General features: G+C 43.9%; 1 protein-coding gene across 1 annotated transcript in view; it reads right to left on the bottom strand.

The window, feature by feature from the left end:
• Nucleotides 1–2737: 2737 nt before the first annotated feature.
• The window catches only part of Manba (mannosidase beta), a 78758-nt gene continuing 64361 nt past the window's right edge, over nucleotides 2738–17134 (bottom strand). The window contains exons 14-17 of the mRNA XM_021157735.1: nucleotides 11149–11293; nucleotides 7874–8016; nucleotides 6771–7028; nucleotides 2738–3939 (exon numbers count right to left, since the gene is read on the bottom strand). Coding sequence (XP_021013394.1) covers nucleotides 3715–3939; nucleotides 6771–7028; nucleotides 7874–8016; nucleotides 11149–11293 — 771 coding nt within the window. The 3' untranslated portion in view covers nucleotides 2738–3714. The remainder of the gene's footprint in view (nucleotides 3940–6770; nucleotides 7029–7873; nucleotides 8017–11148; nucleotides 11294–17134) is intronic.

Genomic DNA, 17134 nt, shown 5'->3' with positions numbered 1-17134 from the left:
AGGTAACTGGAAGGCTGGTGGCCGTAAGGGCTTGTCTGCGGATGGGAGCAACCTGAGCACTGTCTTGTGATCTGGAATTCTTTCTTCAAAGAGATTTCTTGTTTCTATTTCTATATTTGCTTGTTCGTGTGCACCGTGCGCACACAAGTGCCACGGAACCTAGAAAGTCTTTGATGGCTCAAGGCACTCGTAGATACATGCAAGCAAAACACTCACACACATAAAATAAAAATAAATTAAGTCTTAAAAGTATCCTATCTGCCTAATAGCCCCCCCCCCCACCATCCTGATAGAATTATTTTAGTCAAAGCTCAGCCCAGGAATGATGTCAAAGGCTCTGAATTTCCCACATAAACAATGCTGGTCTGTTTTTCCTAATCTGAGAACATGCCTCGCATTCTGAGGTAGCCCAGGGGAATAACTCTATTTCAGATGTCTGGCACTTTGAGAAGTTAGCAAACATATCTTGGTCTCTCCAGTTCACCTTCATCCCTACAGAAAACGACATCAGTCTGCTTATTTTCTGAGTGACTTCCCAGGTGTGACAATGTCTCACAATGAAAAGCCAAGCAGTAAGGAAGAGAGAAAAATGACTACAGTGACTGAAAGGAGAGAGTTAGTTGCCTTGTTCCCTGTTTGGGAACGGGAAGATGCCCTTCTGTGACGTGGGGCCTGCCACCCGATGTCTCTGGAATGCACTCTGCAAGGTTTTCTCAGAGACCTGATCCTTGCCTACTGTTCCCACCAAGACTAAGGAAAAACTCAGAAACCCAAACCCAAGAGTAAGCACATCAGACTACACCCACTACAGTAAACAGGACAAAAACATCTGTCAAAATGGCACGAAGGCTCTCTGGAGAACAGCCGGCTACTGTCATTACCTAATGGTAATACTGTGTTCCGCCAAAGACAACTAAAGTTTCTGCCCAAGGCCCTGCAATTAAAAAGCCTCCGAATGTGGGTTTGAATCATGACAACAGCCCTGTTGTCTCTACAGCCACATCTTTGAGCTAAATTGCTTCATTTATTCTGAAAAAAAAAAAAAAAAAAAACAAGAGGGATTACTGATCCCATCTTCCCACAAGAATAGAGAATGCAGAAGTTAAACCATTGTGTTCAGGTTGCAGTATTAATTTGGGCATAAACACAATGTAAACATTACAGGGTATGGCTAGCATTGAGACACAATGTTATCATCTGCAAAACTCACACTAAAGAACCATATAAAATGATACCCCAAATAGCTACTTATTAATATTCTTTTGCCACGTCCACTAAGCCAATAAGTTTAAATGTAGCCCATCCCTTTGGATTAGAGAGTTCATTGGAATCAGAGTTAAGTCTAAAGCTCACAAGAACATTCAGGACCAGGAGAGGTGAAAAGTTCTACTTATTCAGTAAGTTCCTCAAAAAAAATCTCATAATTTTTAAATGTATGTGCATGTGTGTAGATCCACGCATGCATGCTGTCTGTGTGCAGATACCCAGAGAGTCCAGAAGAGGGTATCAGAGCCCTTTGACCTGAACTTACAGGCTGTTCAAAGATGTCTAGCATGGGTGCTGAGAACCTAACTCTGGTCCTGTGGAAAAGCAGGAAGTGCTCTTAACTTTCAAGCTACCGCTCTAGTCCTGGACTGGAGAGCTATTTCCTCTAGGGCTAATACCTCAGAATTTGGTTCCACGCATTTAAAGTTAAATAATTTCACAGTGCTGTGCTGGGTACACACTTCCCACAGGGGCCAGATTGTGCATGGCTGCCAGTCTATCAGCGTCAAAGGCCACTTTACAGGCTTCTCAAGGGAACTCACCCAGGTAAAAAAGAGCAAAGTCCTCCCTTGCCCTCAGCACCTTGCAAGGTGTAGTTCTTGAGAGGCCTTATACGCGTGTGAGAGTCTATGTTTGTATGTGTCTGTAAAATGAGGAAGCTCTTGGGTATTTGTTTCGTGAAATATAAAAAAGAAAATCCACGCTAATGCTGGTTTAGGCACTGGCCAGCGCCTCAGTCTATATGCAGCCCTACAGACAAATGGAGACCACAGTATTCCTTTTAGCCGGGGCCTTGTCTCACCCAGGCTGGCTCTGCCTCTCTGGACCTCCGAAGTCGCTCTCTAACCCCGGCTCTCTAAAGTTCCCAAGGCTGGCTGCTGCCACATCTGCCCCGTGCTTCCAAATTCCTGCTGCTGCCTGGGGTGCACTCTTGCACATCACGCTCTGCCTCCATCACCTTCTGGAACCTAGTTGAGACCCCGTGTGATGGAAAACACCACACAATCCTAGTTTAGAATCAACAAGTAACACAATGGCTGGGCACAGAACCTAGCATCCTAATTTTATAAACTAATCAATGTTAGAAATCCTCACTCGAACGGACAGCCTCCGGCTTCCTACATTGTGACTGCCTCCTTTGCTCCCGCAGTCCAAAAAGACCATTACTTGAAGTCCCGCCTACTCGCCCCATGATTGGTCCCTTGTGATTTTTATTTATTAGGGGAAAATTCCACCACAGGTACTGAAGAAAAAGACTAAACAGCCCGTACTATTCATCTTCTTTACAGAGTTCCTCAGCCTAGAGATTCTCAGGGTTAAAAATAAAACCATTAGTTAATGAGTCTTGGTTTTAAATAAAATACTCATCACCAGTCCATTCCACTAAGTAATTAAGAATGCTTTCCAGTAATCTTCGGTTATAGTCTTCAAATTCCCTCATTTGTCAAGCAGACATGGTGTTCAAAGCAGCTTTGTATGCAATGAACTGTTTATTTACATGGTTAAACAGAGCACAAATAAACTTTCAAGTTGTCAGTGCAATTTATATAATCTGTGGGGTTTTTTATATATATAATTTAAAGTATATAGAAAAAGTATAAAAGTCATACCAAAAAGCCCACAAACCAGTGCCCAAAATAGCTACTTATTAACATTTTTTTGCCACTCCCAGAGCAGAGCCAATGAGTTTAAATGTAGCTCCTAATTTTGGATTAAAGACTTCATCAGAATCAGTGGTGAGCCTAAAGCTCACAAGAACACTCAGGATGAGGAGAAGTGAAAAATTCAACAGTATAGTCAGGGCCAACTTTGAATTTGTGGTCCTCCTGCCTCTGCCTCCAGAGTCTGAGACTACACAGGTACCAGCACAATCAGCCTAGACCGCAAAGATCACTCTCTTGGTCTTTTTTAGAAAAAGAGTTATTGCCAAACTATATGAAAAAGGGAATTCTACCTAAAGATAGTAATCAGATACAACATTCAGGCCCCTCAGCTGTCTACCAACAATCAATATGGCTGCCATCAAGCAATCTCTATTGTAGGATTTGAGTTCCCATTTCCTCTGGCAATCCTAGCCACACACTTCACCTACAGTGGGTAGAACTCCTGGCGCTATGAAAGGCCTACATTACTTCAGAGGCTCCACATTTGGTTCCACACATACAATCATGTCACAAGCTAGTGGTCTCCCAAAAAGGTCATCGGCTGGTATGAGTCTTCTGGCCGTGCTTTAGCTGTGGAACAAAACCACAGTCCTGGGAGATTCAAGACTCCCCGGGCATGACCTTGTCTAAGGACATCACCAGGATAAACAGTATTTACTGGGAAGTCATAGCGCCCCAGGCAGCAGATCCTTCTGGACGGTTTTATCTCAGGCTGCCTTCTTCTCCAGCCATGCTTTAGAAAGGTTTCGTCCCCAGTGTCCACTGAAATACAAGCCATGTCCCTTCAGTAGGTATCTGTCAGGGAGGTGACGCTGAAGGCCTGCTGCAGCTCGCTCTTGCTGGTGGGCTTCCAAGGGTAAAACAGTACCGAGTGATTCCTCTGAATCATGAGGAAGCCGTTATCACTAAATCTCCCCGGGATACTTCCTACATCCAACCAAACAAAGGGAGCGACCGCAGACGTTTCCAGATCAAAAACAAAAACATTGCCCTTCTGAGAGATGTTGACCTGAAAAAATAAAAAAAAAGGTAAGTGAAATGAAGGATGAGAAAGAGCTACAGTCTACATCTGTCAGCTAGACATTGATGTAGGCCTAATAAAAACTGAATTTCCCAACACTTTGGGCTGGACTGCCAAAGTCATATATATTCTGTGCAGGTGTGACACTCGCCAGGATCTGAAAAATGATTCAAGTCTGCGGAAAATTACCAATCGTCATCTCAAACCAGGAGAATGCATAAATGTCAATTACTAAGGAAAATATCTTTGAGAAGCTGAAAGCCCCAAAAAGGGGCACTTAGCATTTTGGTGGCTTTAAGTGACTGTTTCAAAGGATTAGGTCTGGACCTAGCTTTAGAGCATGACTACAAAGCTCCTAAAGCCAGGAATGAAGTGACACGGCACATTCCCAAATCATGGCACCTTCCTCTTCCAGTGAGGACCCCCAACTCAGACACAAGCAAGCAGATCATATGGTTTACCCCACTCAGGCCAGGAGGCACCAGGGGAAGCCTTGGCTACTATTGCTACAAGGCCAAGGCCAAGGTTAAAAGAGGCACCAGGACCTGGCTTTCTCTGATGCCTACTTGAGAGAAAGAAGTCACACCCTGTGTGCCTTACAGCAGAGCTGAGGCTTGACCCTAAGCTCTGGGTTCACAGAGACAGACACCATGAGTACCCTTAACCATAACTGCTAATCAACATCATTAGAAGGATGAGTCCCACCGATATGCTAATGAAATAGAACAAAGAGCCCTTCTGCTATCTGACTCCCAATTATCATGAGTAACCAAAGTCTAGCTAAAACAATAAACAAATAAATGGATTTAAAAAAAAAAAACAAATTAAGTGTTGGGGGGGGGAGTGTTCATGCATGCATGAGTGCATGTGTTTGTGCACGCACAAGTAACCACACTGAGACCACAGATCAGGGGCAAGTAGCCTCTTAAGTTCCTTATTCAATTTATTTTTCTGAGGCAGGGTCTCTGAAGCTAAAGCTCTCCATTTCAGCTAGACTGGTTGGCCAGCAAGGCCTAGGACTCCTCCCTGGCTCTGCCTCTCCAATGCCAGGATTATAGAAACAAGCTGCCACAGCTGGCTTTTTACTTAGGTTTCTGGAGACCAAACTCGGGTGTCTCGGTGTTTGCTAGCACTTTAGGAATTATGCCATCTCACCAATGACAACAACAAGCCACTTTGATTTCAGAGTCATACGCTGATAGATGTTGAATATGACGGTTATTTAGCTGTCTTAGCTATCTGAGGCTGTCTATCATCAGTCATTCTGTCGCTGTGATAAAACACCAGGGTAACATCCAGAAGGGTTTGTTCAGGCTCAGACCTGCAGAGTGTTAAGATTCCACAGTGGCAGAGAAGAGACCTGGCAGCAAGCAGCCTGCCTGGCACCAGGAAGAGGACCTGAGGGTGCTTATCTCGAACCACAAGCACAAAGCAGGAAAGGCAAACAAGAAAGGGAGTGAGTTTTAAATTCTCAAAGCCCCGCCTCCAAGATGGCTGAACTTCCCAAACCTCCCCTGTGGCCTCCCTTCCCCCCAGCCTGGAACCTGCCTGCTCAAGGGTGGAGCTACCGGCTCATTCGTCCTGCCACGCCCACTGCTGGAACCTGCCNNTGCTGCCTGGAGNCACACACGTGTTCGTCCTGCTACTGGACCCTGAGTTACTTGGCGGGAAATTGGGTTCCCTCCCCCTTCCTTTATAAACTGAGTGTCTGGAAATATTAAATTGAGTCTTGATCAGAGTGTTGTCTTGACTCCATTGTTTCTTCCGCCCCGTCTAGATTCCTCTCTTTGCAGGGAACTGCCATTCTCAGTGAACCGTTCGTGTTGTGGACCGCGGGCGGGCCGCAACACTCCCCTAACAGCATCACCCACTGAGGACCAGATACACAAACCTGTGGGGGATATTTTCGCATTAAGACAGAATAGGTTGTTTCTTGCTTTGCTGTTTAAAAAAGAAGAATAGAAATTAGCATAAGCGCATAGCGACTTCCTTATCTCTGTTCTATCTCGGTGTTCCAGAGAAGGTATGTTTTCAGTTGTTTTGAAAAAAAACATAGGCCTTAAAAAAATTATCTTTTCTAAAGCCAATTAAAAACCTCAATAAACTATGTAACAAGTTTAAATTTGGTTAAACAGAGAATGATGTTTCTAGAAAAATATTGTCTTTTTTTACATTGGGGGGGGGGGAGAAAGGGAAGGAAAGGTTTTCAATCACCTAGACAGGTACCAAGTTTACCAGATGCCTTAATTTGAAAACAAATAAACGTGGTCTGATTATCCTTTTTCTTTCCTCTTGCCAATTATAAAGAGATTTGGTGATTAAGGGACTTTGAAGCAATGAATCAAAGACAGAGAGTTAATGAACTACACTAGAGCCAAACTAGAGTGATTCAATCACTGTTCTTCCCGGGCCATGGGACACTGGGCTTCCTGCCTAACCCTCTGTGCACTGGTTGTCTCACTTGCAAAACAAGATCACAGCCCGTCTGGGATATCACGGAAGGCAGAGCTTATGCAATAGCACGCTGAGAACAGAGCCTGCAGCCCAGTGGAGATGCAATCTGTGTAGATGTAGACGCCACCCTCACTCCACCATTGTAGCCCTACCAGGGAAAGGGAACAGGACAGCACAGTGTGGCAGAAACTGATTGATTACAAACAAACCCTGACGTAGAAATAAAAATGACTTAGCATCCAGTAGGAAGAGAAAAACCATCCCCAGGTCACAGTACTAAGAGGCAAAGTACCAGGAAACAGCTCACTTGTCCAAGAGAAGGAACACCCCACTGGCCACTGGGAGCCCAGACAAGAGACACTTACAGTGATGTTGGCCTCGAGCAGCCCTTTAGCATCCTTCAGGGAGGACAGGAAGTGGTAGTTGGTTGGGCTGAAGAGTTCTTTGTCAGTTGAAAAGTAAAAGGAGACCACACATGTCTCCCTTGTACATCCCCTGCATCTCCTCAGCAGCTCAGACACCGGCATCTGGAATAGAACCACCGCCTCTCCGGCCTTAACCACAATACTTGAGTTCACGAGGGAGCACAAAGGCTTCGGGGAGCTCCAGTGATGGAGCCTCACCTGGGGAGAAAGGGATGACATGGACCATTCTTGCCTATACAGCTTGGCTTGTCTATTTAGGGAGGGACATCGGCTGGACGGCAGAGCAGCAGGACCGATCGGCTGTAACACCTGCCTTTGCACCCCAGCCCCCCACCCCCCGAAGCTCTAGCCACGTCACTAATTACTTAACTTCCATTACCCAGGATCTATTTCTCCGTGTATAAAATGAGGAGAACAACACTGAAGACCGTGCTGCCTGTCAGGAGAACGGAAAATGGCAAGAACCCAGCACACGGGCAGGTCTTCTCTAGTTGGAAACTGTTTCTAGTGTTAGTAGCGTCGTCTAAACTAGAGACATCCAACGGTTTCTAAGTCTTCCTTTTTACCTAAACTTAGACACGCGTTTATTTTTCTGTGTACCTGTTCTGGATGGTTTTACCGACTTCAACCTTACCTTACCCCTTTAACCCCTCCTGTGAAAGGTGGCCTAGTCCCAGCTTCTCACAGTGATAATCTTACATTTACAGAGCACTTTGCTCTTTGCACAGTGCATGTAATTCTTCTATTCACTTTTCATAGATAATACTAAGGGAGACAGACTAGTATTATTTGACACCTGAGGAAATTGAAACCCCAAGATGATAACAGCTTTGCTCGGGTTATATCATACACAGCAGACATTAGCCTGAATCGCGTTTGTCTACACAGCCAAGCAGATGCTACAAATATTACAAGCGTCTTGAGGCAGATTAGCGTCTCCTTTGTTTGTTCCCATAAGAATATCACCAAACTATTAAAGAAGTCATCTAAAAGTTGCCCTCAACTTTAGAGACGGGGGAAAAAGACATATCCAAGTAACTCACGGTGAGCTGCGTGTGGTAGTCTTTGTGAAGATCTGAGACACCATAGACGTAAAAAACACCTTCATCTTCAAAACCCACTGGCAACAGTGGAGCGAAGAAACGCCGAGCGAAGTAATGCAGCATTTTCCATTTCCCTCCATACTCTGAAAACAGCCGAGAGAGAGAGAGAGAGAGAGAGAGAGAGAGAGAGAGAGAGAGTCAGAGATGCCAGGAGCAGGCAGCCAGGGGCAGGAGTTTGTGTTAGGGTGAACTCGGTGTTCTAAGGGCTCAAGCATCAGTTCTGGAGACTGTTTCATGCGAAGCTCAAAACATCAGAAAGATAAAGGTAGGTAGTAACTGCCTATTTTCCAAAGGAAGACTCAAGCACTTCATTGAAACATGCTGGGGACAGCACCTTAAGCCTAGATCTCACTCCAAGACAGGCCTTTCTCAGAGACAGCCTTGCTTCCAGAAGCTCAGCACATCAATGCGCTTTTGATTTTGTTTGTTTTGCTTTGTTTCATTATGAGATAAGATCCAAATTGGCCCTAACCCCTAGGCTTTCAAACTTCAGCCTCTTCATGCTGGAACGACAAGAGTAAACCAGTATGCTGGAAACCAGTGTTTGTTTTTTTACCATACACACACATAAACGAGAGGAATGTTAGCAGCATGAATGGAGGCTTGATGCAAATTTTCATTCATAAGAATTATCTAGACTCCATTCCCCTTTTCCCATGGCTACAAAATCTTCTAAGCAAAGCAAAACAGGCACTCCACAAAAATTTGTTTCAGAATCAGATTAAACATCCAGATCCATGGTAATTAATACCTTCTCAAATATAATCTGAAAGTCTTAGAACCACCTAGAATCCCGTGCCTTGCTCAGATGTCTGGTAGGCTGAACCTCCTTTGGTTTCTTTGACTTGGTTATATCGGAATTGGTTATATTTGAATTGCTATTATAAAATACTATGACCAAAAGTAACTTACAAAAGAAAGGATTTGTTTGGGCTTAAAGTTCCAGAGAGAGAGTCTACAGTGTGGAGAAGCCAGGGTATGGTAGCAGGAGCTAAGTGGTCACATTTTAGCCACACAGAGGAAGCAGAGAGAACAAGCAGGAAGTGGGGCAAGGCTACACATCCGCAAAGCCCCGCCTCCTGAGACCCAGTTCCTCTACCAAGGCTACACCTCTAAAAGGTTCCATTACCTCCCCAGCTAGTACTACCAGTGGGGGACTAAGTGGTTAAATACATGAGCCTATGGGGTACCCTTCTCATTCGAAGGTGAGAAAGCAGGTTACAGTGCTTCAGGGACGGTGTACAGGAGGGAACCACATCTTATCATTCAACCTTTTGATTTTCCTCCTTTCTCAAAATCTGTCTGAGAATGAGATTCTCCCCAGTGAAGAACCACTTCTGGAGGCCAGAAGAACAAGACAAAGAAAAACGGGTGGGGAAAAAATAACCCCCATGAAGTGGATGTATAATATAAACCTTAGTTTTGTTAAAACAGGAAACAAGCTTTCTAGAAAATACCATTAGCTACTGTCTGGGGTGCAGGGGGGTGGGGGCAATGAAGTAAAGATTTAATTAACTAAACACATAACAATTTTTTCCAGCTACATGGTTTTTAAAAAAACATCCTGATTATCCTTTTTTTGTGTGTCAATTATAAAGCAATTTGGTGACTAAGCCATTTTGAAGCAATAAATCAAAGACAGTGCAATGATTAATAGGCTGAACTTGACGAGACAAAACTGGAGTAACTCAACCAGCCTCCAAAGCTTGCTGAGCCTCTGGACCCTGAGCTTGCTGCCTGACTTCTGCGGACTGCTTTCTTACTTGCAAAAGCAGATCACGGAGCTTCAGGGATGGTGTACAGGAGGGAACCTAGGACATAGCCTGGAACACAGTGGTGCCCAGTTACCTCCACTGAGAGAGACAGAGACGCAAAGGTATAGGGTGCAAGCTGTGGAGTTGAATGACAGATAAGACCCCAATTCTTTCTAGTTTTACAAAATTTCATGTCTGAAAATCTCATTCTCGACGGTTCCTGTTTTCTTTTTCGTTTGTTTGTTTGTTTGTTTTTCGAGACAGGGTTTCTCTGTGTAGCCCTGGCTGTCCTGGAACTCACTCTGTAGACCAGGCTGGCCTCGAACTCAGAAATTCATCTGCCTCTGCCTCCCAAGTGCTGGGATTAAAGCCACCACGCCCGGCTTGGTTCCTGTTTTCTTAAAGCAGCGATTGGTGGGAGAAGCATGGTACACACGAGCCACTCCCATTGGATTTTTACTGGGGACGTTTTCTGCTAGTGGGAGATGGCTCCTGGGGTAACTGACATCTCACATATGACACGTGACAACCATTAGGGCGGATAGACTGCAAGTCAGCATCGTCGCTCTTCCCCCTTATAGCGTCCCATGATTCCCTCTACTGAAGGTCAGAGACCCGTCATGACCCCTTAATTTTTTTGAGATACAAACATAGATGAATTCATTCTAAGCACAAATTCCACTCCAGGCATGTGACCCGTTGCTAGTTGAGCTGGTTCAGGTGTCAACCTTTCCTGTTTGCAGTTCTGACTTTGCTACCTTCTCTAAGGCACAGTTGGGGCACATAATGAGGATTTTATACTGTTAAATCAGATTCACCACTCGGCAGAACTCTCCCACGAAGAACAAGGTAAATGCCCTTATTTAGGCCCTGTAATAAAACCTCTTAAATAAATGCAAAAGCCTATGTGATGAGGACTTGGGGGAGGTGCCAGGAAGAAGGGGTGGGCTCACGCAGTGAGGATGGGGAGTTGGTAAATTGCTTGCCATGCAAGTTCAGATGCACAGCCCCTATGTAAACACCTGGGCACATCAGCATGCCTTGCTCTGGGAAAGCAGGGACTGGGGATCCTCAGGGTTTGCAGACTGGCCAGCCTCGATGAATCCATGAGCTCCAAGAGCGCCAGGTCTGGGGTCAGGGTGAGGTAGGGGAGGAAGATGCAGAGTGATAGATGAAGGCACCTCATATTGACCTTTGGTCCATACACACACCTCTCCACCCCACATCACACCGAGGATCTCTGTACCCGAACCCGCTCCTTCCTCCACAGCCCGCTGTGACTTTGCAGAGAATAGCAAGCTCAAGGAAAGACTGTTAGGGTCAGCCGGGTTCACTGAGGTTTCAGGGAATAGCCACTTTGGCCCAGTTCTCCTTGAGGTAATCTGATTCTTCAGACTCTGTGTTTTCCCAGTCCCTCTCCACACAGGCATTGATTTCTCTCACACAAAGAGATATACTTACCGAGAGAGGCCCAGGAAGGAGCCTGCCAGATATCATTCAGCTGCCAGTACAGTGCCCCCATGGTGTGGCCTTTTCCGTCCACTATCTCGCTGCGGCTGCGCAGGTAGAACTCGGTTTCTGTTTTGATGCACTGGGCTTGCATCACCTGAGCAGGAAGGCATTCACAGACAGGTGTTATTGTTCGAGATATCAGAAATTACAGGCTTGGGGGCAGGTTGTTTGTTTCCTTGCTTACCTGCTTGTGTTTCTTTTGTTTTGTTTTAGAATAAATTTCATAAACTAGAGTGTTGGACTTGCATTGATTAAGGCTACATTATTTTTTATTAATTAAATTAATAAATTTTACTACATTAAATCTTGCCATGAGAGAAACTGCTGTCTACAACAGGGCTGGGGAGGGGCTTGGTGTTTTATTTGTTGTAACAGCAGATGACAAAAGAAATGGGATGTTGCGAAAGCCAATGATGGTGTAGGAAACGAGGGAGAGAAAAGCTATCATTCCGGAACAAATGCTGTACGCAGTCAAAGAGCAACAGCAGATTCTGCAAATGCATTCACAACTTTGGAAAACTTTATTAGGAAAAAGAATCTACTACAAGAAAATCAGCATGGTTGTTGTGAGTAAATTAACCAATCTCTGTTTTTCTAGACTAACTTTTCACATCATGGTTTTTGATAATTAGCCCGAAATTTCTTATGGCTGTCATTTCTCCATTAGAGCAGGATAGGCCGTATGATGCCAACAGATGAAGTGCATCTGTTTAAGAGGCATGGAAACACTGCAGGCAGGTCTTTAGTGACCGTCATCACCACTGGAAAATCGGTTCTTCTTATGCACCGCTGCTCTTAATGACGCTGTACCTTGTGGTCTTAGTTTAGAATTCTGCTCAGGAGGGGAGTATGGATGGTCTGAGAGCCTCGGAGATGGTCAGAGCAGCAAGATCTCACGCAGAGAAAAGAGTGACCTTAGAGCAGGGTGTGGATCACTCCAGAAAGAGAATAAGAAGCCTTCCTGGCCACTAGAAAACTAAGTGCAGATTGCTTCTTTCTATAAACAACCATGCTCAGACCAGGGAGGAGATTTCAGACGGTAGGGACTAGATGCCAGAAGAAGCAACGAGGTGACTACTCATGAGTCAGAGAACAGAGACACACATTTCTGGAAGGGTGACATCACCGTCAACAGGCTACAGGGAAGGAAAGTACTCGGGATCTTGTAATTCATATCCAAGCAGAGCGCCTGGAAGCTGGGTGGTTTCACATGCCATGTTTGCCCTGCTGCTGTATGTACATTTTCCTGTTTGGTTTTGCATCTCTTTTTTCTTAGGGGGGGGAGGGTATTTTTTCAAGACAGGGTTTCTCTGTATAGCCCTGGCTGTCCTGGAACTCACTCTGTAAACCAGGCTGGCTTCGAACTCAGAAATCCACCTGCCTCTGCCTCCCAAGTGCTGGGACTAAAGGCATGCACCACCACTGCCTGGCTGGTTTTGCATCTTATGTTTAAGCCTTTGATACATTTTTGTTAATCTTATTTCGGTATGAAATAGGAGTCCATGGTTTTTTTGTTTGTTTGTTGTTTTTTTTTTATTTTGCATTTGAATATCTACCTGTTTCAGAACCATGTGCTGAAAATTCTATCCCCTCCCCTCCCCCTGCCCACCCAGTGCCCTTTTATTGTCTTGGGAATGGAAACTGGAAAGCACCATAAAAGGTCCTCAAATTTTTTAAAATAGGGCTCCAGTACAGCTAAATAGATACAGTTACAGCTAAATAGATACAGTGATCGGTTTTGATCCCAAAGAATTTAAATTACTTTGTCAAAAAGATACCTACATACCATGTTCTGTATAGTATTTTTTCTTAAGATTTACTTATTTATTTTATGTATATGAGTGTTCTATCCACCTGCACACTAGAAAAGGGCATCAGATCCCATTACAGATGGTTGTGAGCCATCATGTGGTTTCTGGGAATTGAACTCAGGACCTCTGGAAGAGCATCGGTGCTTTTAACCGCTGAATCATCTCTCCAGCCCTGTACAGTATTATTATTAACAGCCAAAATAGAACCAACTTAAGAGCCGTGTCAATAAATGAAAAGGTAAGGAAACTGTGGGTTAGGTATCCAGTGGAAAGAAGAAAAGTGTGTCATTTTTGACGATGTTAATTAATCTGGGGAATACTGCGTTAAGGTAAAGAAGCTGCGCTGGCTAGTTTTTGACAATTTGACACAAACCTAAACATATCTGGTAAGAGGAAATCTCAACCGAGGAATTGTCTCCACCAGATTGGCCTGTAGGCAAATTCATGGGTCATGTTTTTTGATTAGTGATTGATATGAAAGGGCCCAGTGTGCAATGCCACCCTGGGCAGATGGTCCTGGCCTTTGCTGAAGAGAAAGAGGAGTGGACAGCGCAGGGAGTGGGAGGACAGACTGGGAGGAGGGAAGAGAAAGGAAACTACAGTTGGGGTGTAAATGAGTAATTAATTAACAGGCTGAGCAAGCTATGAGGAGCCGGCCAGTGAGCAGTGTTCCTCCATGGCCTCTGCTTCTGTCTGTGCCTCCAGGTTCCTGCCCCAAGCTCCTACTCCAACATCCCTTCCTGGTTATCCGAAAGTGAAAGGCAAACCAACCGTATCCTCCTCAAGTTGTTGGTGATCATGAAGTTTTATCACAGCAATAAAAAAACCTAACTAGAGCAGAAGCCAGCTTCAGAAGAAAGAAAATCACTTAGATGTGCAATTATAAAAAGCTGAATCCATAGGAGCAGAGAATAGAATGGTTACCAGAGGCTGGGAGAGAGGGAAGATGCAGATACACAAATTCAGTTAGAATTAAATTCAAGAGGTCTGTTGTAGAAAACAATGACAATATTTAATTAGATATTAAATATTTCAAAAATGCTTTAAAAACCGAATCAGTGTGGTTACCTCAAAAAAAAAAGATACTTATGTGAGATGATGCATATTTTAACAGCTTGGTTTTGGCACTCTATGGATATCCTGACCACTTTTCTTACTGCTGTGACAGAAGCACAGCAAGGGAAAAATGGCTTACTCTGGCTCATAGATCTAGTTCACGGGTCACATGGTGGGGGGTCATAGCCACAGAAGCTTAGGGCAGCTGGTCATTCTCACCCAAACTCCAGAAGCAGGAGGTGATGGATGCCTGTGCTCGCGTCACACTGCAGCCTAGCATTGCAGCCCAAGTACCACAGACAGAAAAAGTACAGCACCACCCACAGAACAATTCTTCCCTCCCCAGTGAACCCAGTCAAGCTCATTCCCCACAAGACTGCCCAGGCCCACACCCCAGATGATTCTAGATCCCACAAAGTTGACAGTCGAGATTAACTTTTACAGTGTGTATGTATGTCATGTTGCATCCCATAATTATACACAATTTTTATTTGTCAACTGGAAGGAAATGAAAACTTAATTTAAAACTTAAGAGTTCTCTAACTCTATTCTTTTTCAAAACTATTGACAAAGTTGACTATTTGGATATCCTGTATTTCCAGATGAATTGTGGAATCTGCGTGCCCATTTTTTCAAAAAAAAAAAAAAGTAGTAAAAAATGTTGACCAACACTGAACATTGAATCAGCAGATCTACTCAGAGAGTACTGTCATCTTAACAATTAAGCCCGCTGATTTATGAACTCTAAGAGTTGTTTTAACTATTTCATTCGCTTCAATCATTTTGGGGGGGAAGGGGCGGGGGATCAATTTGAGAACCTTGTGCTTCCTTGTTGAATCATATTTCCAAGTACAGATAGCCCCAGATAACAGTGGTTTGATTTATGATTCTTCAGTTTTGTAATGATGAAACTAATGTATGCTCAGCAGAAACTGAACCTCCAATTTTGATTTTTATTTTTTTCCTCATGCTAATACTATGTGGTACAATAACCTCTTCCCATGAAGCTATAAGCGCATGGTGTCAGAAAAGTAGCCAGCTGATGGGTGGGTTGCAGCTAATTGTAGTGTGGCTGACCTATGACACTTGGTAGGTGAGGTGCTGTCCTAGGTAGCTTTAATTATCGACTTGGCACAGCATAGGGTCATCTGAGAGGAAAGACTTGATGGAAGAATTGTTTAATCAGATTATCTTGCAGGAGCATGTCTCTGGGGACTTGTCTCCATTATCTATTGTTGACAAAGGACACAAGTCATTGTGGTGGCACCAGTCCTAGGCAGGTATCCTGTGCTAAATAAGAAAGCTTGTTCACTAGGTCTGAGCCTGTGAGGGAGCCAGAGAGGGAGCCAGCAAACCATTTCTCCAAGGCTTCTGCTTCAAGTCCTTGCTTGATTCTGGCCCTGGCTTTACTCAAGAATGGCCAGGCATGGTGGCACACGCCTTTAATCCCAGCACTTGGGAGGCAGAGGCAGGCGAATTTCTGAGTTCGAGGCCAGCCTGGTCTACAGAGTGAGTTCCAGGACAGTCAGGGCTATACAGAGAAACCCTGTCTGGAAAAACAACAAAACAAACAAACAAACAAACAAAAAATGGCCTGGGAATGTAAGTCAAATAAAGCCTTTTGTATCCTAAGTTGCTTTTTTTGTGACAGTGTTTGTCACAGAAACAGAGTGACATTGGATCCAGTATACTCGTATTCAGTGTTCTACTGGACGTCCCAGCCAGAGCGTTCGTGAGTAACTGAAGGGCAGACATCCAGAAGGGAAATGAAGACATGAAACTTTTGCTCTCTGCTGGCTGCTGATTTGATGTTATACATGGGACGCTCTAGAGAGTAAAGGAGACTCTTGCTAGAGCTAAGGAATGAGGTTCTTTTAAAGTTTACAGTGTATAAGATCAAACTAAAGATATGTTCTACTTTTCTAAAATAGCCACAAATGAGTGAATTTAAATAATTGAAAGTGAAGTTAAATAAACAATACCACTTTTAATAATGCCCAAAAGGATAAAATAACGATTATCTTTGACTTATAATGATGTTTCATGGATGTAAACTCATCACAGATTAAACTGACCATAAAGTTAAGAAGGGATGAACCCCACTTGGTTAATTGTGGTAGGTCTAACCAGATACTCTACTTCATGAGTCAGTTTTTCACCATTTCACTAGTAATACACTCATTTCTTTTAAGTTTCTTGACATGCCTTATCCCAGTTGTTCATAGTTCCCTTACAACCATTGCTATTCCTATAAGGCAAGTGGTACAATTTCCTCCTCCAGTCCTAGTTTGGTCATGTGACTCTTCACTAGACTAGTCCATCCAGTCTATCCCAAACATTATCCATTTTGTCGATCTTTTTGAAGAACTGTCACTGTCATCTTCTCTAGTGTTTCAGTAGGGTTCTGGAAACCAATGGGTCAACCACATGCCTCAAGAGTCACCCAACTTCTATTTTCTCAACTGTAAGGTGGTGGAATATCACACAGATACTTTAAAAACTGAAATTCTGTTCTAGTCATGGACTTGAGTTCTTGAGCAAAGCACTGGTCTTCTGAACCTCTGTTCCCTCGAGCATGAAATCAAACAGTGGCTGCAGCTGAGGCTCAGTGATGGTGGGCTTGCTCAGCATGCAGGAGGCCTTGGGTTTAATTCTCTCCATATAGCCACAATTAAAAAAAAAAACCAACTAAACCAAAATCCACTTTATGAAAAAAATAGCTAATATGGATATGGTGTCTGGAGATGTTAGAATTCCATGAGAAACGGTTCAAAACACTTCGTGGCCAAGTATCAGATATTTAGTAGACACTTAGAGGAATCTTGAATGCCTGAATATTAAATCACACAATGTCTTGAAAAGATTCTAATACATGCCATGTGCTGTGTTAGCAAACACTCTTTCATTTCCCTCAATGCAACACACACACACACACACACACACACACACAGACAGACAGACAGACAGACAGGCCTCTTTCCTGTGGTGCTTGGAACAGAAGCCAGAGCATATCAGGAAAGTGTTGTGTCACTGAGACATACTCCTAGCTGTAATTCACATATCTGATC

The sequence above is a fragment of the Mus caroli genome, chromosome 3 (assembly GCF_900094665.2).
Source record: "Mus caroli chromosome 3, CAROLI_EIJ_v1.1, whole genome shotgun sequence".
In the NCBI taxonomy this organism is placed as follows: Eukaryota; Metazoa; Chordata; class Mammalia; order Rodentia; family Muridae; genus Mus; species Mus caroli.
Note: the sequence above shows the minus strand (reverse complement) of the source record. Positions and strands in the feature narration are given on the sequence as shown.